The 24,088-nt window shown below is 41.0% G+C and overlaps 1 protein-coding gene across 1 annotated transcript in view; it reads right to left on the bottom strand.

Moving 5' to 3' along the window:
- Positions 1–24,088, bottom strand: part of DNAH1 (dynein axonemal heavy chain 1) — a 691,978-nt gene that overhangs the window by 231,409 nt on the left and 436,481 nt on the right. The window contains exons 35-38 of the mRNA XM_053721084.1: positions 22,685–22,871; positions 3,498–3,589; positions 1,174–1,328; positions 623–800 (exon numbers count right to left, since the gene is read on the bottom strand). Of these exons, the coding sequence (XP_053577059.1) occupies positions 623–800; positions 1,174–1,328; positions 3,498–3,589; positions 22,685–22,871 (612 nt within the window). The remainder of the gene's footprint in view (positions 1–622; positions 801–1,173; positions 1,329–3,497; positions 3,590–22,684; positions 22,872–24,088) is intronic.

The following is a 24,088-nucleotide window of genomic DNA, read 5'->3' as shown; positions in this document are numbered from 1 at the left end:
TCTCCTTTGTCTGGGTGTATGAAGCGCCAGGTGTCATAAAGGTTCAGATCTTTCAGTCCTCTCCATAGTGTGGGTGTAACTTTTTTATGATTTGAATCTTAGGGTTCAAACTATCTTTAGATGGCTGTTGTGGTGTGTTAAAGTCCACTGCAATGAAGACAGGGCCTTTGGCGATATCTAGTACTTTGTTAAACATATTTTTAAAAAAAGGGGATTTGGTCTGTGTTTGGAGCATACACATTGATTAGGGTGATCGGTCTCCCATAGAGAAGACTAACTAGGCCTAGGAACCTGCCTTCTGTGTCTTTAGTGATTTGTGTTAAGGTAAAGGGAAGAGATGTATTAAGTAGAATGCTAACTCCTCTCTTTTTGGTGAGTCCAGAACTGTGATAGTGTGTAGTAAACATTTTCCGAAAATATTTTGGTTCCTTATTGTGTTTAAAGTGAGTTTGTTGAATAAAAATAATTTATATTTGTCTTTTATTGAAATCAATAAAAAGCTTTTGACCGTTTGTGAGGTGAATTGAAACCTTTTACATTGTGGGTTTCTAAGTAAGTTTTTATATATATATATATATATGCCAGGAATGTTGCATGTTTTAGAAAAGTTGGCGAGAAGTACCTCTGTAAGTTTTATTATTTCCCCTGAGCTCAGACATAATTTCTTGTTGTCATCCAGGACAGTATTCATATTTTCAATCCAAACAGCATCTACTGGTCCATCAAACATGTACCACTTCTTGTCTGGATCCGTGGAGGAGGCGCCACTTCTGATTAGTGAAGAGAGGATCCCATCCGTCCTATACATTCAAACAAATCACATGACTCTTGTAGGAAGATAGATTTTGATATTTAAAGAACCAGAATACCATTTGTGTGCCTATATTTCCTTCTGAAGTGTAAGCTAAATGTATTCTTAGGATTTCCTTGTGCATATACCAGCATATCTCAGACACTCTTGGATTCCCTTACAGTCTTTGTCCTTATCCCCTCTATTGGAAGTATGTTCTATGAACCAACCACCTGTTTTGTAAAGAAGGGATTATGAAAATTACTCAAGACCCTACTAATGAGAACGCAACCCCTTAATGTTTTGATATAACCTGTCATAGTGTGTGTTGTGTGCTCTATAAGGACCAGGATACAAAACATGCAATAGTCTGATACATTTACCATTCGTGGGTCAACAGGTCAAATTCTCCATATAGCTGACCCATAGTAATGGATTTGGGATTTAGGACATAGTAGTGGACAGTCTCATATGTTCCACCACTGACTGAGGGGAGCCCTTTGAGAGATGTCATAGCTGAAGCCAAAACCTTGTAGCACTGAAAAAATAAAAACAGTGTGTTGGAAATTAGCACATAATACCTAAAACAATTCAAATCTAAAATATGAATCCAATATTATTCACATTTTTATAGTAATATGTACACAACCTCACCCAGACCAGACCCCTTTATTGGTTTGCCATTTAAGAATATAGCCTAGCCTTAAAGGGACATGATGCCAACATGCTGAAGCAATTGAAAGTGCTGCAGCATAGCTGTAAAAAGCTGACTAGAAATGATCACCTGAACATCTCTATGTAAAAAAGGAAGATATTTTACCTCAACATTTCCCCAGTAGCCACATCTCATTGTAAAGTTATCTTAAGCAGCCAATCAGGATGCTAGTCCCAGGACTTGCTAGGGAGCATGCATCTGGCATGTGCAGCACAGTCATGTTATTTAGTGAAATCTTATGAGATCACATTAATATGACATCAGCACTGATGAAGCTGTTTGTTTGTTTTTCAACATGCTGATAATAGCTAAAGGACAGTTATTCACAGGGCACTTACTATTGGGAGCTGAAGAGATTTTGAGGTAAAATATCTTTCTTTTTACATAAATATTTTTAAGTGATATTTTCATGGCAGCTTTTTTTTCAGTTTAGCTGCATATGGGTATCATGTCCTTTTAAAGTTGTTACTAATAACACAACTCATCGTGATGCTTTTGTTTTTGTTTTTTAAATACTTTATTTATTCATTCCAGTGCAACTTTCAGTGACAAATCAACCATAAACATTGATCACAAGAAAACAATAGTTACACAAACTTTCAGCATAACAGTATATCCATAATTTTCATCACTTCGGTCACACTGGGTTTTTTTCCTTTTATTCTCTCCTTTCTCCCTCACCTCCTGCCTCTCCCTCACTACCAACCAGACCCTAAATTGTGGGGTAAACTGTGTGGCTCACTAAGCTCCTTCCTCTCCAATCCTCTCTCTCTGCTGCGGAGATATTTGTACTGGAAGTTCCATAATGTTAAAACTTTCTTCATTTTACCTTCCCCTCTCTCCTGTCCCTTAGTCTGTGTTCTTTCATTGTTCTCTCAGAATATTGCAAGCCGTCTCTCCTCCAGGCACCGCCCCCAGAGCTCTCCCATCTCCCTCCTCTAAGGGCTATCCTTAGCCTCTCTTAGCTGATTTGATACTATGTGAAAATGTTCCATTGTCCTCTCAATTGTGCATTTAATATGTATTCCGTATCCTTAAAAGGATAAATGACCTGTTTCTGATGGTGGATACCTAGTGTGTTAATGAGTGGTTCCCATTTGGTCATGAACTTCTTTGTTCTCCTTGTGATGTCTCCCTGAGTGTCTATTTGTTCACATATCATCTGTTTTCTCAATCCTTCCTTGAGTTGGGTTATGTGAGGTGGTGTCTGTGCCAGCCATTGTTGGAGAATCAGTTTCCTGGCGTGTAAGATTACATTGTGTATGCAGTTGCTGTGCTTTTGGATCTTGTCTTGTGTATGTAGGAGTATCACCATTTCAGGTGTCAAGCTAACCTTTTCCCCGGTACTCCTCTCCAGCCATCTCCGTGTCATCCCCCAAAATTTTGCCAATCTTGGGCATTGACACATCATGTGTAAAATGTTTGGGTTGGCATTCCAGCACTTTGGGCATAGGCCTGATGTGTCATGCTTCCATTTATGGAATAGTTTAGGTGTGATGTATGCGTTGTGGAGCACTTTAATAGATGCTTTTGTTAAGTGTCTAAATACTTAACTGACTTTTATTCTCATTCACAAAATGTTTTCAAAACCTTACAGAACAAGCAAATTGAAAAAACAAAATTGCACCGTAAAACAGTCCACTCTAACATATGGACAAAAGAAAACTTGAAAACAGTTAAAGACAAATAAAACAAAAATAAAAAATGAGACAATCTTGTTAGCTTTGACATAACGAGACATGATGATTAGACAATATAATAATATTAATAATAATAATAATAATAATAATAAATAATAACAAAGGGCTAGTAAAGCTGGACAAATTGATGCAGAAGGATGCAAATTTGGTTTGCAGTCTCTTTTAGATCACTGTGACTTTCAAAGAGGAAACAAAAATATTAGTGTAACTGCACAAATATCCAATAAGGAATCTCAGCCCTTTATACAGAGACACAAAACAAATTTAATAAATATACAAACAAAAATCTCACCTGTGATTTTCCAGAGCCAGTGGGCCCAACAAGCATCAGTCCGTGTCGAACTACTGTGGTCTCATACAGCTGAATGCATTTAGTCACAAAGCCTAGCAGGAGAAGAGAAAATCTATCTGCATTTATCTTTTATTTCTTTATTTGTTATTAGTCAATAAGTATACCATTAAAGGGACACAGAAGTATACAACATATACATTTATGGCCAGATTACAAGTGGAGCGCTAAAAAAAAAGCGATATTAGTGCTTCAATGTAAAATACAAGCGCACGCTAATGTACGCTGGTATTACAAGTTAACACAAGAGCTTCCATAGGCTCCGATGGGAGCCTCGTTCAGAGATGCATCAGAATCTTGTGCATCAAAGGGGGTAAATTGTGATGGCAGCACTTGTAAATATAATGTATATGATTATATACATATATATTTATGTGTTAATATGTGTATATACACATACTAACATACAAATATATGTTTATAATCATATACATATATAATTACTGGGGAAACACCGTTTCCATAGACCGCAATGTAAATAGACCCCCGACAATTTTACACATACAAAAACTACAATGCACTCTATTTTGAGGGAATTTGGGGCACTTTTAGAAAATTAACCAGAGATTGGATTTGTGGGTAATTTTCTGAGCGCTTATTGCTACCGTGAGCTAGCGGTAGCAATAACCAGCCACTTGCTTTTGCGGGTGTGCCATTATTCAGTGCTCCACTTGTAATCTAGCAAATTATTTTGTATTCTAAAACAAACATTTTTTTCACACCCCATTTCCAGGTAATACAAGGCATTCAGGGAGCATGCAGCAATAAGATATGAATACACTTTTGTCCATGAGTGTCTGTTATGTCACAGGTAGAGCTCACTGAGCATGAGCTGTAGATAGTGCTTGCTGCTATGTAGTAGAGCCGATGGTATAGAAAGAATGTAAAAATGGCAAAGTAAAGGGAAATTAAAATAAATATATTTTAAGAACATTTGAAGCAAAATGTGTGTGTGTGTTGTTTTGCACTCCAGGGACACAGTTGTCTCTAGTTATCTCTTGTCATTGGCTGACTAGGTCCAGTAGTGAATTGCTGCTTCATGTTTGAGAATGAAAGAGAGAGAATGAAAGAAGTTTGATAACAGAAGTAAATTGGAACGTTTAAATTTGTATGCTCTTCCTGTAACGCTTGTATATGTATAAAAAGAACATGCATACTATCTTGAATATGCATGTGTGTAAAAAATAATAATAATAATTATATATATATATATATATATATATATATATATACACACTGACCGGTCATATTATTAGGTACACTTGTTTAATTGCTTGGTAACACAAGTTGCTAATAAGCCAATCACATGGCACCAACTCAATGCATTTAGGCATCTAGACGTGGTGAAGACGACTTGCTGAAGTTCAAACCGAGCATCAGAATGGGGAAGAAAGGGAATTTAAGTGACTTTGAATGTGGCATGATTGTTGGTGCCAGATGGGCTGGTCTGAATATTTAAAAAACTGCTGATCTACTGGGATTTTCACCCACAACCATCTCTAGGGTTTACAGAGAATGGTCCAAAAAAGAGAAAATATCCAGTGAGCGGCAGTTGTGTGGATGAAAATGCCTTGTTGAGGTCAGAGGTCAGAAGAGAATAGGGAGACTGGTTTGAGATGCTAGAAAGGCAACAGTAACTCAAATAACCACTTGTTACAACCAAGGTATGCAGAATACCATCTCTGAATGCACAACACATTGAACCTTGAAGCAGATGGGCTACAGCAGCAGAAGACCATAAAAGACCGGGTGCCACTCCTGTCAACTAAGAACAGGAAACTGAGGCTACAATTTACACAGGCTCACCAAAATTGGGCAATAGAAGATTGGAAAAATGTTGCCTGGTCTGATGAGTCTCGATTTTAGCTGCAACATTCAGATAGTTGGGTCAGAATTTGGCATAAACAACATAAACGCATGGATCTATTCTGCCTTGTATCAACGTTTTGGGCTGGTGGTGTAATGGTGTGGTGGATATTTTCTTGGCACACTTTGGGCCCCTTAGTACCAATTTAGCATTATTTAAACACCACAGCCTACATGAGTATTGTTGCTGACCATGTTCATCCCTTTATGACTACAAAGTACCCATCTTCTGATGGCTACTTCCAGCAAAATAATGCACCATGTCACAAAGCTCAAATCATCTCAAACTGATTTCTTGAACATGATAATGAGTTCACTGTACTCCAATGGCCTCCACAGTCACCCCTGATCTCAATCAAATAGAGCACCTTTGGGATGTGGTGGAATGGGAGATTTACATCATGGATGTGCAGCCGACAAATCTGCAGCAACTGCGTGATGCTATCATGTCAATATGGATCAAAATCTCTAAAGAATGTTTCCTTGTTGAATCTATGAAACAAACAATTAAGGAAGTTCTGAAAGCAAAAAGGGGTTCCAACCCGGTAGCAAGGTGTACCTAATAAAGTGGCCAGTGAGTGTGTATATATATGGACTTTATATACTATTTTCTCACCAGAGACTCACGTTTGTTCATATATTTAGGAAGATTTGTAAGCGCTGTTAACCCTCTGTACCATATTTTCTTATAGTTAACTTAGATTTTGTCTATAGTTAAGTATTTTGTCCCTAATAGCTGCCTTACATTATCTTTAAATATTCGACTAGCACATTCTTGGGAGTAACGCTCGTTTCCACTGAGACATACTGAGTGGGTACATTCTACTCATACATATATATATATATATATATATTCTCTTAGGATGGCACTCACAGGATTTTTACATCAATAAGTTTTAATTTCCAATTCATAGAGATAAAAGTTTGATTATCAACGTTTCGGCCCCTATTTGGGCCTTTCTCAAGACAAATATGTTCTAAAATACAAAATTGAAACAATACAAGCAAACAAATTCATATAAAGAAAAACAAAGGTGACACCCCTCACCCCACAAAAATTAAACTAGAAACTTAAAACTAGGTAAACATAATATTGCAGCTTCTGAGAATTAGCATAACATTTCATAGATATTTGATCATGGCCACCATTACAGGCACATCAGGATTAAAGCAGCAAGCATCAAAAGTGTAATTCAGATTCCAGCTGATGGAAACCGATAATGGAGGAGATCTACCCATATAGTCATATACAAACCAACAAAAGAGTATCCAATTTAAAAATCAGAACATATTAATCATGGTGTGACAGCTGAGATCACATTAAAGGGACATTATATTCTAGATTTTTCTTTGCATAAATGTTTTGTAGATGATCCATTTATTTAGCCCATACAGGTTTTTTTTTTTTTTTAAAAAATAAACATAATATTTTGCTTATTTTTAAATAACATTGCCCTGATTTTCAGACTCCTAACCAAGCCCCAAAGTTTTAGGAGAATACTGATGTATACCTACTCCAGCTTGCTCCGGTTTGTGTAAAGCGTCTTTTCATATGCAGAGGAAGGGGGGGGGGAGGGTGGAGTGTCTGTTTTATTTGCTATACACCCACTTTTAGTAGGTATTGCAGCTAACCTTTTGAACAGAGCTAAACTTGGAGCTTCTAAGTAAGTTGTTAAACAGTTTTATACAGGATTTTTAGATCAGTATCTGTGCATATTATTCTTTATAGTAGTGTCTATTACATGCAGTTATATGAAAATTGTTGTATACTTTCCCTTTAATTTAAGGCTCGCTAACAAAAACATAATTTATGCTTACCTGATAAATTCCTTTCTTCTGTAGTGTGATCAGTCCACGGGTCATCATTACTTCTGGGATATTAACTGCTCCCCTACAGGAAGTGCAAGAGGATTCACCCAGCAGAGCTGCATATAGCTCCTCCCCCCTACCTCACTCCCAGTCATTCGACCAAGGACCAACGAGAAAGGAAAAGCCAAGGGTGAAGTGGTGACTGGAGTATAAATTAAAAAATATTTACCTGCCTTAAAAACAGGGCGGGCCGTGGACTGATCACACTACAGAAGAAAGGAATTTATCAGGTAAGCATAAATTATGTTTTCTTCTGTTAAGTGTGATCAGTCCACGGGTCATCATTACTTCTGGGATACCAATACCAAAGCAAAAGTACACGGATGACGGGAGGGATAGGCAGACTCTTTATACAGAAGGAACCACTGCCTGAAGAACCTTTCTCCCAAAAATAGCCTCCGATGAAGCAAAGGTGTCAAATTTGTAAAATTTGGAAAAAGTATGAAGCGAAGACCAAGTTGCAGCCTTGCAAATCTGTTCAACAGAGGCCTCATTCTTGAAGGCCCAAGTGGAAGCCACAGCTCTAGTAGAATGAGCTGTAATTCTTTCAGGGGGCTGCTGTCCAGCAGTCTCATAAGCTAAACGAATTATGCTACGAAGCCAAAAAGAAAGAGAGGTAGCGGAAGCTTTTTGACCTCTCCTCTGCCCAGAGTAAATGACAAACAGAGAAGACGTTTGTCGGAATTCCTTAGTTGCCTGCAAGTAAAATTTTAGAGCCCGGACTACATCCAGGTTGTGCAGTAGACGTTCCTTCTTTGAAGAAGGATTTGGGCATAAAGAAGGAACAACAATCTCTTGATTGATATTCCTGTTAGTAACTACCTTAGGTAAGAACCCAGGTTTAGTACGCAGGACTACCTTATCCGAATGAAAAATCAAATAAGGAGAATCACATTGTAAGGCTGATAATTCAGAGACTCTTCGAGCCGAGGAAATAGCCATTAAAAATAGAACTTTCCAAGATAACAACTTTATATCAATGGAATGAAGGGGTTCAAACGGAACGCCCTGTAAAACATTAAGAACAAGGTTTAAACTCCATGGTGGAGCAACAGTTTTAAACACAGGCTTAATCCTGGCCAAAGCCTGACAAAAAGCCTGGACGTCAGGAACTTCTGACAGACGTTTGTGTAACAGAATGGACAGAGCTGAGATCTGTCCCTTTAATGAACTAGCAGATAAACCCTTTTCTAAACCTTCTTGTAGAAAAGACAATATCCTAGGAATCCTAACCTTACTCCAAGAGTAACCTTTGGATTCACACCAATGTAGGTATTTACGCCATATCTTATGGTAAATCTTTCTGGTAACAGGTTTCCTAGTCTGTATTAAGGTACTAATAACTGACTCAGAAAACCCACGTCTTGATAAAATTAAGCGTTCAATTTCCAAGCAGTCAGCTTCAGAGAAGTTAGATTTTGATGTTTGAAGGGACCCTGTATCAGAAGGTCCTGTTTCAGAGGTAGAGACCAAGGCGGACAGGATGACATGTCCACCAGGTCTGCATACCAAGTCCTGCGTGGCCACGCAGGTGCTATTAGAATCACTGATGCTCTCTCTTGTTTGATTCTGGCTATCAATCGAGGAAGCAACGGGAAGGGTGGAAACACGTAAGCCATCCTGAAGTCCCAAGGTGCTGTCAGAGCATCTATCAGGACTGCTCCTGGATCCCTGGATCTGGACCCGTAACGAGGAAGCTTGGCGTTCTGTCGAGACGCCATGAGATCTATCTCTGGTTTGCCCCAACGTCGAAGTATTTGGGCAAAGACCTCCGGATGAAGTTCCCACTCCCCCGGATGAAAAGTCTGACGACTTAAGAAATCCGCCTCCCAGTTCTCCACTCCCGGGATGTGGATTGCTGACAGGTGGCAAGAGTGAGACTCTGCCCAGCGAATTATCTTTGATACTTCCATCATAGCTAGGGAGCTTCTTGTCCCTCCCTGATGGTTGATGTAAGCTACAGTCGTGATGTTGTCCGACTGAAACCTGATGAACCCCCGAGTTGTCAACTGGGGCCAAGCCAGGAGGGCATTGAGAACTGCTCTCAATTCCAGAATGTTTATTGGCAGGAGACTCTCCTCCTGACTCCATAGTCCCTGAGCCTTCAGGGAATTCCAGACGGCACCCCAACCTAGAAGGCTGGCGTCTGTTGTTACAATTGTCCAGTCTGGTCTGCTGAATGGCATCCCCCTGGACAGGTGTGGCCGAGAAAGCCACCATAGAAGAGAATTTCTGGTCTCTTGATCCAGATTCAGAGAAGGGGATAAGTCTGAGTAATCCCCATTCCACTGACCTAGCATGCACAGTTGCAGTGGTCTGAGGTGTAAGCGTGCAAAGGGTACTATGTCCATTGCCGCTACCATTAAGCCGATTACCTCCATACATTGAGCCACTGACGGGTGTTGAATGGAATGAAGAGTGCGGCAAGCACTTTGAAGTCTTGATAGCCTGTCCTCTGTCAGGTAAATCTTCATTTCTACAGAATCTATAAGAGTCCCCAGGAAGGGAACTCTTGTGAGTGGAACGAGTGAACTTTTCTTTTCGTTCACCTTCCATCCATGTGACCTTAGAAATGCCAGCACTAACTCTGTATGAGATTTGGCAGTTTGAAAGCTTGAAGCTTGTATCAGAATGTCGTCTAGGTATGGAGCTACCGAGATTCCCCGCGGTCTTAGTACCGCCAGAAGAGCACCCAGAACCTTTGTGAAGATTCTTGGCGCTGTAGCCAATCCGAATGGAAGAGCCACAAACTGGTAATGCCTGTCTAGGAAGGCAAACCTTAGGTACCGGTAATGATCTTTGTGAATCGGTATGTGCAGGTAAACATCTTTTAAATCTACAGTGGTCATGTACTGACCCTCTTGGATCATAGGTAAAATTGTCCGAATAGTCTCCATCTTGAACGATGGAACTCTTAGGAATTTGTTTAGGATCTTTAAGTCCAGGATTGGTCTGAAAGTTCCCTCTTTTTTGGGAACCACAAACAGATTTGAGTAAAACCCCTGTCCCTGTTCCGATCGTGGAACTGGATGGATTACTCCCATTAACAAGAGCTCTTGTACGCAGCGTAGAAAAGCCTCTTTGTTTGTCTGGATTGTTGACAATCTTGACAGATGAAATCTCTCTCTTGGAGGAGAGTATTTGAAGTCCAGAAGGTATCCCTGAGATATTATCTCTAGCGCCCAGGGATCCTGAACATCTCTTGCCCAAGCCTGGGCGAAGAGAGAAAGTCTGCCCCCCACTAGATCCGATCCCGGATCGGGGGCCCTCAATTCATGCTGTTTTGGGGGCAGCAGCAGGTTTCCTAGTCTGCTTGCCCTTGTTCCAGGACTGGTTAGGTTTCCAGCCTTGTCTGTAGCGAGCAACAGCTCCTTCCTGTTTTGGTGCAGAGGAAGTTGATGCTGCTCCTGCTTTGAAATTACGAAAGGAACGAAAACTAGACTGTCTAGTCTTGGCTTTGTCCTGAGGCAGGGCATGGCCTTTACCTCCTGTAATGTCAGCGATAATCTCTTTCAACCCGGGCCCGAATAAGGTCTGCCCTTTGAAAGGTATATTAAGCAATTTAGACTTAGAAGTAACATCAGCTGACCAGGATTTTAGCCACAGCGCCCTGCGTGCCTGAATGGCGAATCCTGAATTCTTCGCCGTAAGTTTAGTAAGATGTACTACGGCCTCCGAAATGAATGAATTAGCTAGTTTAAGGACTCTAAGCCTGTCCGTAATGTCGTCCAGAGTAGCTGAACCAATGTTCTCTTCCAGAGACTCAATCCAGAATGCCGCTGCAGCCGTGATCGGCGCAATGCATGCAAGGGGTTGCAATATAAAACCTTGTTGAACAAACATTTTCTTAAGGTAACCCTCTAACTTTTTATCCATTGGATCTGAAAAAGCACAGCTATCCTCCACCGGGATAGTGGTACGCTTAGCTAAAGTAGAAACTGCTCCCTCCACCTTAGGGACCGTTTGCCATAAGTCCCTTGTGGTGGCGTCTATTGGAAACATTTTTCTAAATATCGGAGGGGGTGAGAACGGCACACCGGGTCTATCCCACTCCTTAGTAACAATTTCAGTAAGTCTCTTAGGTATAGGAAAAACCTCAGTACTCGTCGGTACCGCAAAATATGTATCCAACCTACACATTTTCTCTGGTATTGCAACTGTGTTACAATCATTCAGAGCCGCTAACACCTCCCCTAGTAATACACGGAGGTTTTCCAGTTTAAATTTAAAATTTGAAATATCTGAATCCAGTCTGTTTGGATCAGAACCGTCACCCACAGAATGAAGTTCTCCGTCCTCATGTTCTGCCACCTGTGACGCAGTGTCTGATATGGCCCTAATATTATCAGCGCACTCTGTTCTCACCCCAGAGTGATCACGCTTACCTTTTAGTTCTGGTAATTTAGCCAAAACTTCAGTCATAACAGTAGCCATATCCTGTAATGTGATTTGTAATGGCCGCCCAGCTGTACTCGGCGCTACAATATCACGCACCTCCCTCTGAGCGGGAGATGTAGGTACTGACACGTGAGGCGAGTTAGTCGGCATAACTCTCCCCTCGTTGTTTGGTGAAATTTGTTCAATTTGTACAGATTGATTTTTATTTAAAGTAGCATCAATACAGTTAGTACATAAATTTCTATTGGGCTCCACTTTGGCATTGCAACAAATGACACAGGTATCATCTTCTGAATCAGACATGTTTAACACACTAGCAAATAAACTTGCAACTTGGAAATACAATTCAAATAGAATAATATTAAAACGTACTGTGCCTTTAAGAAGCACAGAAGATCTATGACAGTTAAAAATTAATAAATTGAAACAGTTATAGCCTCAATCCTTGTAAACAACACAACTTTAGCAAAGGTTTAATCCCATTAGCAAAGATAACAATTTCTGAAAGCAGGAAACAAATTACAGAATAAAAGTTTTTATTTCAGTCAAACTATAATTCTCACAGCTCTGCTGAGAGAAATTACCTCCCTCAAAATAAGTTTTGAAGACCCCTGAGCTCTGTAGAGATGAACCAGATCATGCAGGGAATACAATGAGTTGCTGACTGAAATATTTGATGCATAGTAAAAGCGCCCCTCCCCCACACACACAGCAGTGAGGGAGAACAGAAACTGACAGAAAAAACAGATTTAAGCAACTGCCAAGTGGAAAAATGGTGCCCAAACATTTATTCACTCAGTACCTCAGCAAATGAAAACGATTTTACATTCCAGCAAAAACGTTAAACATAATCTCTAGTTATTAAACAGCTTTATGTCTTTCTTACAGTGTAATTCTAGTGAAGTACCATTCTCCCAGAATACTGAAGTGTAAAGTATACATACATGACATTATATCGGTATGGCAGGATTTTCTCATCAATTCCATTGTCAGAAAATAAAAACTGCTACATACCTCTATGCAGATTCATCTGCCCGCTGTCCCCTGATCTGAAGTTTACCTCACTCCTCAGATGGCCGAGAACAGCAATATGATCTTAACTACTCCGGCTAAAATCATAGCAAAACTCTGGTAGATTCTTCCTCAAACTCTGCCAGAGAGGTAATAACACACTCCGGTGCTATTTTAAAATAACAAACTTTTGATTGAAGATATAAAACTAAGTATAATCACCATAGTCCTCTCACACGACCTATCTAGTTGCTGGGTGCAAGAGAATGACTGGGAGTGACATAGGGGGGAGGAGCTATATGCAGCTCTGCTGGGTGAATCCTCTTGCACTTCCTGTAGGGGAGCAGTTAATATCCCAGAAGTAATGATGACCCGTGGACTGATCACACTTAACAGAAGAAATATCTTAAACAGGGCATGTAAAATAGCTAGGTAACCAATCAAGAGTGTAGATAAAATAAGACAGCTCTTGTTCCTAAAAAGGAACCTGAACCATCAGGTTTCTGTGGCGCTAAAAAGAGCTTACAACCCACTAGTTATATGGCCCTTGTGATTATAATCAACCAACTATGTGATACTTGCAGAACCAATCAAGAGTGTCAAAAGTATGCAGCTGGCAAATAGCATGTTAACACTAATACACTCCGATCTCAAGATTATAACTCAAACAGTTGCATACAAAAAAGGAAATTAATGCTTACCTGATAAATTTATTTCTTTTACAATATGACGAGTCCACAGATTTCATTTCATCCATACTTATGGGATATCGCCACCTGGTCAGCAGGAGGAGGCAAAGAGCACCACAGCAGAGCTGTATATATAGCTCCTCCCTTCCCTTCCACTCCAGTCATTCGACCGTAGTTAGGAAGAGAAAGGAAAAGCCAAGGTGCAGAGGTGACTGAAGTTTAACAAAAATAAAGACCTGTCTTAGAAAATGACAGGGTGGGCCGTGAACTCGTCATATCGTAAAAGAAATAAATTTATCAGGTAAGCATAAATTTCCTTTTCTTTTACAAGATATGACAAGTCCACGGATTTCATCCTTACTTATGGGATACAATACCAAAGCTATAGAACACGGATGAAAGGGAGGGACAAGACAGGAACCTGAACGGAAGGCACCACTGCTTGAAGAACCTTTCTCCCAAAAACAGCCTAGGACGAGGCAAAAGTATAAAATTTGGAAAAAGTATGAAGAGAAGACCAAGTTGCAGCCTTGCAAATCTGTTTAACAGAAGCATAATTTTTAAATGCCCATGAGGAAGCCACAGCCCTAGTAGAATGAGCCGTAATTCATTCAGGAGGCTGCTGTCCAGCAGTCTCATATGCAAAACGGATGATACTCTTCAGCCAAAAAGTAAGAGAGGTAGCCGTAGCTTTCTGACCCCTGTTTTCCAGAAAAAAAACAACAAATAATGCAGATGATTTACAAAATTCTTTAGTCCCCTGCAAGTAAAACTTCAAGGCACGGACCACGTCCAAGTTATGTAACAGACATTCCTTCTTAGAAGAAGGATTAGGACACAAGGAAGGAACAATAATTTCCTGATTAATATTTTTGTTGGAAACAACCTTTGGTACGTAACACTACCTTATCGGAATGAAAAATAAGGTAAGGGGAATCACATTGTAATGCTGAAAGCTCAGAAACTCTGCGAGCAGAAGAAATAGCAACCAAAAATAAAACTTTCCAAGAAAACAATTTAATATCTATAGAATGCATAGGTTCAAACGGAACCCCTTGAAGAACCTTAAGAACTAAATTCAAACTCCAAGGAGGAGCAATAGGTCTAAACACAGGCCTGATTCTAGTCAGAGCCTGACAAAAGGATTGAACATCCGGAATATCTGCCAGACGTTTGTGTAGCAAAATAGATAAAGCCGAAATCTGTCCCTTTAAGGAACTTGCTGATAACCCTTTCTCCAATACTTCTTGGAGAAAAGATAAAATCCTAGGAATCCTAATCTTACTCCATGAGTATCCCTTGGATTCGCACCAATAAAGATATTTACGCCATATCTTATGGCAAAATCTTTCTAGTAACAGGCTTACGTGCCTTGATCAAGGTATCAATGACCGAATCAGAAAACCCTCGCTTTGATAAAATCAAGCGTTCAATATCCAAGCAGTCAGCTGCAGAGAAATTAGATTCGGATGATAGAAGGGTCCCTGAATGAGAAGGTCCTGCCTCAATGGAAGCTTCCACGGTGGCAGAGAGGACATGTCCACCAGATCGGCATACCAAGCGATGAGAATCACCGAAGCCCTCTCCTGTTTGACTCGAGCAATCACCCGAGGAAGGAGAGCAAATGGTGGAAAAACATAAGGCACTGTCAAGGCATCTATTAGTTCAGCCTGAGGATCCCTGGACCTGGATCCGTATCTCAGGAGCTTGGCATTCTGAAGAGATGCCATAAGATCCAGCTCCGTTCTGCCCCATCGGAGAATCAGGGTGGCAAAGACCTCCGGATAGAGTTCCCATTCCCCCGGATGAAACGTCTGTCTGCTCAAAAAATCCCCTTCCCAGTTGTCCACTCCTGGGATGCAGATTGCTGACAGATAACAAGAGTGAGCCTCCGCCCACCGAATTATCTTGGATACTTCTGTCATCGCTAAGGAACTCCTTGTTCCTCCCTGATGATTGATGTAAGCCACAGTTGTGATGTTGTCCGACTGAAATTGGATGAATTTGGCCGAAGCCAACTGAGGCCAAGCCTGAAGTGCATTGAATATTGCTCTCAACTCCCGAATATTGATTGGAAGTAGCGACTCCGACCGAGTCCACACACCCTGAGCCTTCAGGGAATTCCAGACTGCACCCCATCATAGTAGACTGGCGTCCGTTGTCACTATCACCCATGAGGGTCTGCGGAAGCACGTCCCTTGGGACAGATGATCCTGCGACAACCACCAAAGAAGAGAGTCTCTTGTTTCCTGATCCAGATCTATCTGAGGAGACAAATTTGCATAATCTCCATTCCACTGTCTGAGCATGCTCAGTTGTAGAGGTCTGAGATGAAAATGAGCAAACGGAATGATGTCCATTGCCGCCACCATCAATCCAATTACCTCCATGCACTGAGCCACTGATGGCCGAGGATTGGACTGAAGGGATCGGCATGTATTTAAAATCTGACTTCCGACAAGAAGATTTTCATGGATATAGAGTCTATTAGAGTTCCCAGGAAAGGAACCCTTGTCTGTGGAATTAGTGAACTCTTTTCTAGATTCACCTTCCACCTGTGAGTCTTTAGAAAGGATAGAACAATGTCGGTATGAGACTTTGTCAACTGATAAGACGACGCCTGGATCAGAATATCATCAAGATAAGGCGCCACTGCAATGCCCCGCGGCCTGAGAACCGCCAGAAGAGACCCTAGAACCTTCGTGAAGATCCTGAATGCCGTGGCCAGCCCGAAAAGGAAGGGCCACAAACTGAAAATGTTTGTCCAGAAAAGCAAATATGAAGATATGCATCCTTTAAGTCCACGGTAGTCATATATTGACCCTCCTGGATCAATGGAAGAATTGTCCGAATAGTCTCCATCTTGAAGGATGGAACTCTGAGAAACTTGTTTAGACTCTTTAAATCTACAGGGAGTGCAGAATTATTAGGCAAGTTGTATTTTTGAGGATTAAATTTATTATTGAACAACAACCATGTTCTCAATGAACCCAAAAAACTCATTAATATCAAAGCTGAATAGTTTTGGAAGTAGTTTTTAGTTTGTTTTTAGTTATAGCTATTTTAGGGGGATATCTGTGTGTGCAGGTGACTATTACAGTGCATAATTATTAGGCAACTTAACAAAAAACAAATATATACCCATTTCAATTATTTATTTTTACCAGTGAAACCAATATAACATCTCAACATTCACAAATATACATTTCTGACATTCAAAAACAAAACAAAAACAAATCAGTGACCAATATAGCCACCTTTCTTTGCAAGGACACTCAAAAGCCTGCCATCCATGGATTCTGTCAGTGTTTTGATCTGTTCACCATCCACATTGCGTGCAGCAGCAACCACAGCCTCCCAGACACTGTTCAGAGAGGTGTACTGTTTTCCCTCCTTGTAAATCTCACATTTGATGATGGACCACAGGTTCTCAATGGGGTTCAGATCAGGTGAACAAGGAGGCCATGTCATTAGATTTTCTTCTTTTATACCCTTTATTTCCAGCCACGCTGTGGAGTACTTGGACGTGTGTGATGGAGCATTGTCCTGCATGAAAATCATGTTTTTCTTGAAGGATGCAGACTTCTTCCTGTACCACTTCTTGAAGAAGGTGTCTTCCAGAAACTGGCAGTAGGACTGGGAGTTGAGCTTGACTCCATCCTCAACCCGAAAAGGCCCCACAAGCTCATCTTTGATGATACCAGCCCAAATCAGTACTCTACCTCCACCTTGCTGGCGTCTGAGTCGGACTGGAGCTCTCTGCCCTTTACCAATCCAGCCACGGGCCCATCCATCTGGCCCATCAAGACTCACTCTCATTTCATCAGTCCATAAAACCTTAGAAAAACCAGTCTTGAGATATTTCTTGGCCCAGTCTTGATGTTTCAGCTTGTGTGTCTTGTTCAGTGGTGGTCGTCTTTCAGCCTTTCTTACCTTGGCCATGTCTCTGAGTATTGCACACCTTGTGCTTTTGGGTACTCCAGTGATGTTGCAGCTCTGAAATATGGCCAAACTGGTGGCAAGTGGCATCTTGGCAGCTGCACGCTTGACTTTTCTCAGTTCATGGGCAGTTATTTTGCGCCTTGGTTTTTCCACACGCTTCTTGCGACCCTGTTGACTATTTTGAATGAAACACTTGATTGTTCGATGATCACGCTTCAGAAGCTTTGCAATTTTAAGAGTGCTGCATCCCTCTTCAAGATATCTCACTATTTTTTACTTTTCTGAGCCTGTCAAGTCCTTCTTTTGACCCATTTTGCCAAAGGAAAGGAAGTTGCCTAATAATTATGCACACCTGATATAGGGTGTTGATGTCATTAGACCACACCAATTCTCATTACAGAGATGCACATCACCTAATATGCTTAATTGGTTGTAGGCTTTCGAGCCTATACAGCTTGGATTAAGACAACATGCATAAAGAGGATGATGTGGTCAAAATACTCATTTGCCTAATAATTCTGCACTCCCTGTAAAATGGGTCGGAATGTGCCCTCTTTTTTGGGAACCACAAAAATATTTGAGTAAAACCCCTGCCCCTGTTCCTGTATTGGAACGGGACAAATTACTCCCATAGTGGAGAGGTCTTTTACACAACATAAGAATGCCTCTCTTTTTATCTGGTCTACAGACAACCGTGAAAGGAGAAACCTTCCCCTTGGGAATTAATTTTTGAACTCCAACTGATACCCTTGAGACACGATTTCTAGTGTCCAGGGATCCTGAACGTCTCTTATCCAAGCCTGGACAAAGAGAGAAAGTCTGCCCCCTACTAGATCCGGTCCCGGATTGGGGGCCGCCCCTTCATGCTGTTTTGGGAGCAGCAGCGGGCTTCTTGGGTTGCTTACCCTTGTTCCAAGCCTGGTTGGGTCTCCAGGTGAGCTTGGCTTGAGGATAATTCCCTTCCTGTTTAGCGGAAAAGGAAGGGGGGACGCCTTTGAAATTACGAAAGGAACAAAAATTACTCTGTCGTCCCCTTTGCTTAGATGTCTTGTCTTAAGGGAGGAGATGACCCTTGCCTCCCGTAATATCAGAAATGATCTCCTTCAAATCAGGCCCAAATAGGGTCTTTCCCTTGAAAGGAATAGCCAAAAACTTGGATTTAGGGGACACATCCGCAGACCAAGATTTTAACCATAAAGCTCTTCTTGCTAAGATGGAGAATCCCGACCTCTTAGCCGCTAATTTGGTGATTTGAAAGGAAGCATCCGTAATAAAATAATTAGCCAGCTTAAGGGCCTTAATTCTGTCCAGTATTTCCTCTAAAGAGGTCTCAGTTTTAAGAGACTCTTCTATAGCGTCAAACCAAAAAGCAGCCGCAGTTGTGACTGTTACAATGCAGGCTGCCAGTTGCAATAAAAACCCTTGATGAATATAGAGTTTTTTGAGAAGACCCTCCAACTTCTTATCCATGGGGTCTTTGAAAGCACAACTGTCCTCGATAGGAATAGTTGTACGCTTCGCCAGGGTAGAAATAGCTCCCTCCATCTTAGGGACCATCTGCCAAGAGTCCCGAACAGTGTCAGCTATCGGGTACATTTTCTTAAAAATAGGGGAAGGGGAGAACGGGATACCCAGTCTTTCCCATTCCCTTGCAATCATTTCCGAAATTCTCTAAGGAACCGGAAAAACATCGGAATAAGAAGGGACCTCTAAGTATTTTTCCATCTTACCCAATTTCTCTGGTGGGACCACTATAGAGTCACAGTCGTCCAGAGTCACCAAAACCTCTCGCAGCAAAAGACAGAGGTGTTCAAGTTTAAATCTGAAGGACATGACGTCCGAGTCAGTCGGGTGCAATGCACTTCCTGAGTCAGACAGTTCCCCCTCAGACAGGGCCTCCCTACCCCCCAAATCAGAGCCCTGGGAAGGTATATCGGAGATAGCCATTAAAGCATCAGAAGTTGCAGGGACCACATGGGCCTCTGTCCTGCTGTGTTTGCCTTGTAACACTGGCAACTTATATAAAACTTCTGTAAGAGTGGATGACATAACTGCAGCCATATCCTGCAGAGTAATAGAAGTGGACGCAGTTGAAGAACACTGTGTCGCTTGGGCGGGCGTTAAAGGTTGTGACGCTTGGGGAGAAAGATGTGGCATACCCTGAGTCTCATCAGGCTGAGAAACATCCTTAGATATACTTGCATTAAAGAAAATTTGTTCTTTAAACTGTAAAGCCCTCTCAGTACATGAGGGACAAAAAGGGATAGGGGGTTCCACATTGGCATCTAAACACATAGAACATGTACTTTCCTGAAGGTCAGCCATGATAAACAAACCAGCAATAGGAATATTGGTCGTTTTAATGTGATTAAAAACAAACACTTTTAAGAATTTTGTTGAAAAATGATGTACTGTGCTTTTAAAAAAATAAAACCGTTTACTTTTTTACTGCATCACAATAATATGTAACAACAAGGAGCACCACAAAACTCTTTTTAAAATTCTCCGGTATGCTGTACAGACAAATTATTAGTTATGCTGTGGCGCCTACCTGCCCCCACGAGTCCTGATAGACCTCCGAGAGCGGCGCTCCCAAGACCGCTTGAGCAATTACTAACACAAGCTGTCTTAGGCCACATCGGAGCTCTGAGAACCTCTCTCTCAATAGTCAAGGTCCGGATAGCAAGTGTGCGTCTCAGCGCGCGAAACACTAAGCCCCGCCCATCGTGGGCGGAATTAATTCCCCAGCCTTGAATAATGTTCTTGATTAGAACCGCATGGGAAAAAAATGTTGGAATCACCGATCTGGCCGAAGCCATGCAAATATACGTTTAAAAGTTGCCAAATGTGCCCCCACAAAAACACACTCTCTTGTTCTCATTAAATTACAAAAGTTAATGCAGAACACTTAGCTGCCACACTCTCCCTGCGTCATAGCCCCTGAACACATCCAACTGAATAAACATTTATTAGGGTCCTGATAGCACCTGCTAAACTTTACCTAATAAATAGGGGATACCCATGCACACACTCTTACCCTGTGCAAATTGATCACCCCTTCCCGGTATAGGGAATCAGTACCAGTCCTTTCTGAGATACTACAGTCTCCCCAGAAGTAAATGACTGTACATACCTTAATACTGAATGCAGTGTGAGGCTGTCCCACACAATGAAGATGTTCTTTTCCTCACCTCCAGCAGCTCTGTGTGGACAAAACAGGGTCTTAGATAATATCTGCTAAGACCATCAGCAGGGCAGCAAACAATATGGGAGCTTGAATTAGAATGACAGTTTCCCCAGCCCATTGCTTAAAGCCTGTAGCTCCAGCCCTGAGAAAAATAGTACACCTCACTTTACCTCTTCCTATCACTAACACAGGCAAAGAGAATGACTGGGATGGGAGGGAAGGGAGGAGCTATATATACAGCTCTGCTGTGGTGCTCTTTGCCTCCTCCTTCTGACCAGGATGCGATATCCCATAAGTAAGGATGAAATCCGTGGACTCGTCATATCTTGTAAAATAAATACAAACATGCTACAGCCCAACTATACTGTGGATCTTAAGGACTCAATTGAACTATAGTGTATAGTACCGAACACAAGTCTAAAACTAGTCCAGATGACATAGAGATACACTCCATCTATCCGACAGAACCCTGCATAAGCCTTATTCACTATCAGCTAACGCAGCCGGTTCTAAATACTTTGTAAGACCTACAACAGCCTACCACTTAGGAGCTACTTGTATTTAAACAGGGATCAATAAAAATAAAACACCACTGTACTTACAAAGGATCATTATGATTAGACGCTTCATAACGGCATTACAGCCATTCTCCTATGAAACAGGCCTTGTTAACCTGAGGCTGAACGCTCGTCTCACTCAACCCAGGTGCCTAGATTGAACCCAGGTCAGCTGTCCACTGAGAACCAATAGAACACCAATGCTATAGCTTGGTAATTGAAACGCTAGCTATATAAAATATATACGTGTATATATGTGTACATATGTATGTATATGCATCTGTATGTATGTATGTGCACTTTGTTTAAAATGTATATCTCAATAGAAAATCATAGTTTCAAAGTTAGTGAAGAACTCCACTAATTGACCTTCAGCTTAGCGCACCTTCGGTTTCTGTGCACCTTCAGCTTAGCACACTTTCACTTAGCACTGGCGCAGTAGCTGACATGACTTTCAGTGCGCCACCATGGAAGTCTGTTATGCACACAATAGCACTAATATTTTTGAGCTCTACTTGTACCTTTACAGTGAATTCAGTTTTGAGTTATATGTGATTTAAATGTAAAACAGCTTTTTTTTAATACAAGATATAACACATTGTTTGAGTAAAAAAGAAAAGACCATTTATAACTTCAACTACATATACTTTTACTCCCTTATAAAAGGATTGCTAGAGGACATTATGGGGTAGATTACAAGTGGAGTGGTAAAAATCGCTAGTTTGAAATCAATATTAGCACACCACTTTGTAATACCAGTGCACGATATGTGCGCTGGTATTACAAGAAAAATCGCAAAGTGAACGCAAGCTCGAGTTTGCATTGCTAGAAAGCATTGGGCTGTGAAGGGGGTAAGTAGCGTAGCAATGGGCAGCATTTTTAAATATATATGTATATGAATATATACATATATATTTATGTGTTAATATGTGTATATACACATAATAACACATAAATATGTGTATATAAGCATATACATATGCATTTACATTGCGGTCTATAAAAACACACAGATCTCATATACCACGTTGTAAAGGCACTTTTCAGTGCCGTTTTTTTTTTTTTTAAACTCCCCACTCCCACCAACTTTAAAGCCCCAAAACTGCCTAGTGCAGGTATTTTTTATGTAGCTTTTTTTAATAAAAAACTATAATGCCCTCTATTTTGAGGGCATTTGGGGCACTTTTAGAAAATTAACCAGAGATCTAATATCTGGTTAATTATCTGAGCTCGAATTGCTGCTGCGAGATCGCAGAAGGAATAACCAGCCACTTGTAATGGATGATCAATTATCGCGCCCGCAAACGGGCAAATTTGCCTGTTTGCGGGCGCACAATAATTTAGCGATCCACTTGTAATCTAGCCCTATGTCATTAATTCTGCGAGAACCCATCACCCAGGTCATGGCTCTCTTCCAGCCAATCTCAAGCATACCTTCCAACTTGTGAAAGCAATAAGAAAAAAGTGGGGTTTAAAAAGTGGAGTTAATTTAAAGAGAAATGTTCTCTTTGGAGCATAAAAAAGCATCAGCAACTAGTGATGTCGATTTTAATAGGCCCAAACATCTAAGCAACCTGTAGATTTTTTACGTTATCCTATATGTGTTCTCACCATCTACATCTTTTAGATTTTTCTTGACACAGGTCTTGCGGATTGCCTCCTCCAGGCTGCCATAGTCAATGTGTTCTTCTCCGATGCGTGGGAAGAGATCAGACACTATGCCACTGAAGAGCTTCAGGTCATCTTGAAGGAACTTGGGCACATTGACATCACGGATAGCCCTAAGACAAATCAGTTCCTGCATACAAAATATGTATCAAAAATCACTATCGGTGCATAAGGTTCCTTGTCAATTTAACCTCATTCTACCTGCCAACTCCAATTCCATCTAAAATCCATAGGCGATCCTGAATGGTTTAATGGACACCATAAGCAACCAAAAAACAGGTTTTACACAAACTCAGTTGACATCTGAACAAAATATACTTTTTGGTTTATTTTAATCACTACAAATGATCCACAGTAAATCCAAAGTGTATGTATCGTATGATTTTTTGTTATTATTGCCTAATATTTTCATTTTATCATTTTATAAATGTGTTGCCAAAGGACCAGTAACTGTAGATTTGCATATTCAACAAATGCATTATAAAAAGACAATGCAATATCACTTAGGGGCCGATTTATCACGGCCCAAATTGGGCCATATACCCCTGTTTCCGCACAAGCCTTAAGGCTCGCCGGAAGACCGCTGCTCCTTAACTTGTCCACTGCCTCTGAAGCTGCGGACATCAATCCGCCCGATCTCATACGATCGGGTTGATTGACACCCCCTGCTGGGAATGTCCAGGGGGCGGCATTGCACAAGCAGTTCACCAGTACTGCTCGTGCAATGATACGCTGTCGGCATTTATCAATGTCTGGCGGATATGATCGCTACAGAGGATCATGTCCGCCAGACACTTGATAAATCTGCCCCTTAGTCTGAAAAATGAGTAGTAGATTTTTTTTCTGCCAAATTTCAGTTATGTCTATTTCTACTCCCCTAGCATCATGTGACAGCCATCAGCCAATCACAAATGCATATACAGTAAGTATAGTCTATAAAACTCTTGCACATGTTCAGTAAGAGCTGGGGACTCAAAAAGTATAATTATAAAAAAGACTGTGCACATTTTGTTAATGGAAGTACATTGGAAAGTTGTTTAAAATTACTGCTCTATCTGAATCATGAAAGTTTCATTTTGACTTGAGTGTCCATTGAATGTATTTAGTGGCAACTTTGATATATGGGTTAAATATCACAGGTTGCTTTGCATGTGTACTAGGATATATCAGTCCACTAGCAAATTTGAAAAATTGACAGTGGATTTAGTTTCGTATAGGGTTAAATAATAACATACTTCATAGTCAGGGAGACTCGCGCGTCTAGTCAGGGTGGGCAGAGTTGGGACATTCCATAGATGGAACTAGGTGTGAGATGGGAGGGGCTGGGTGTGGGGACGTGAAACTGCT

The sequence above is a fragment of the Bombina bombina genome, chromosome 7 (genome assembly GCF_027579735.1).
Source record: "Bombina bombina isolate aBomBom1 chromosome 7, aBomBom1.pri, whole genome shotgun sequence".
In the NCBI taxonomy this organism is placed as follows: Eukaryota; Metazoa; Chordata; class Amphibia; order Anura; family Bombinatoridae; genus Bombina; species Bombina bombina.
Note: the sequence above shows the minus strand (reverse complement) of the source record. Positions and strands in the feature narration are given on the sequence as shown.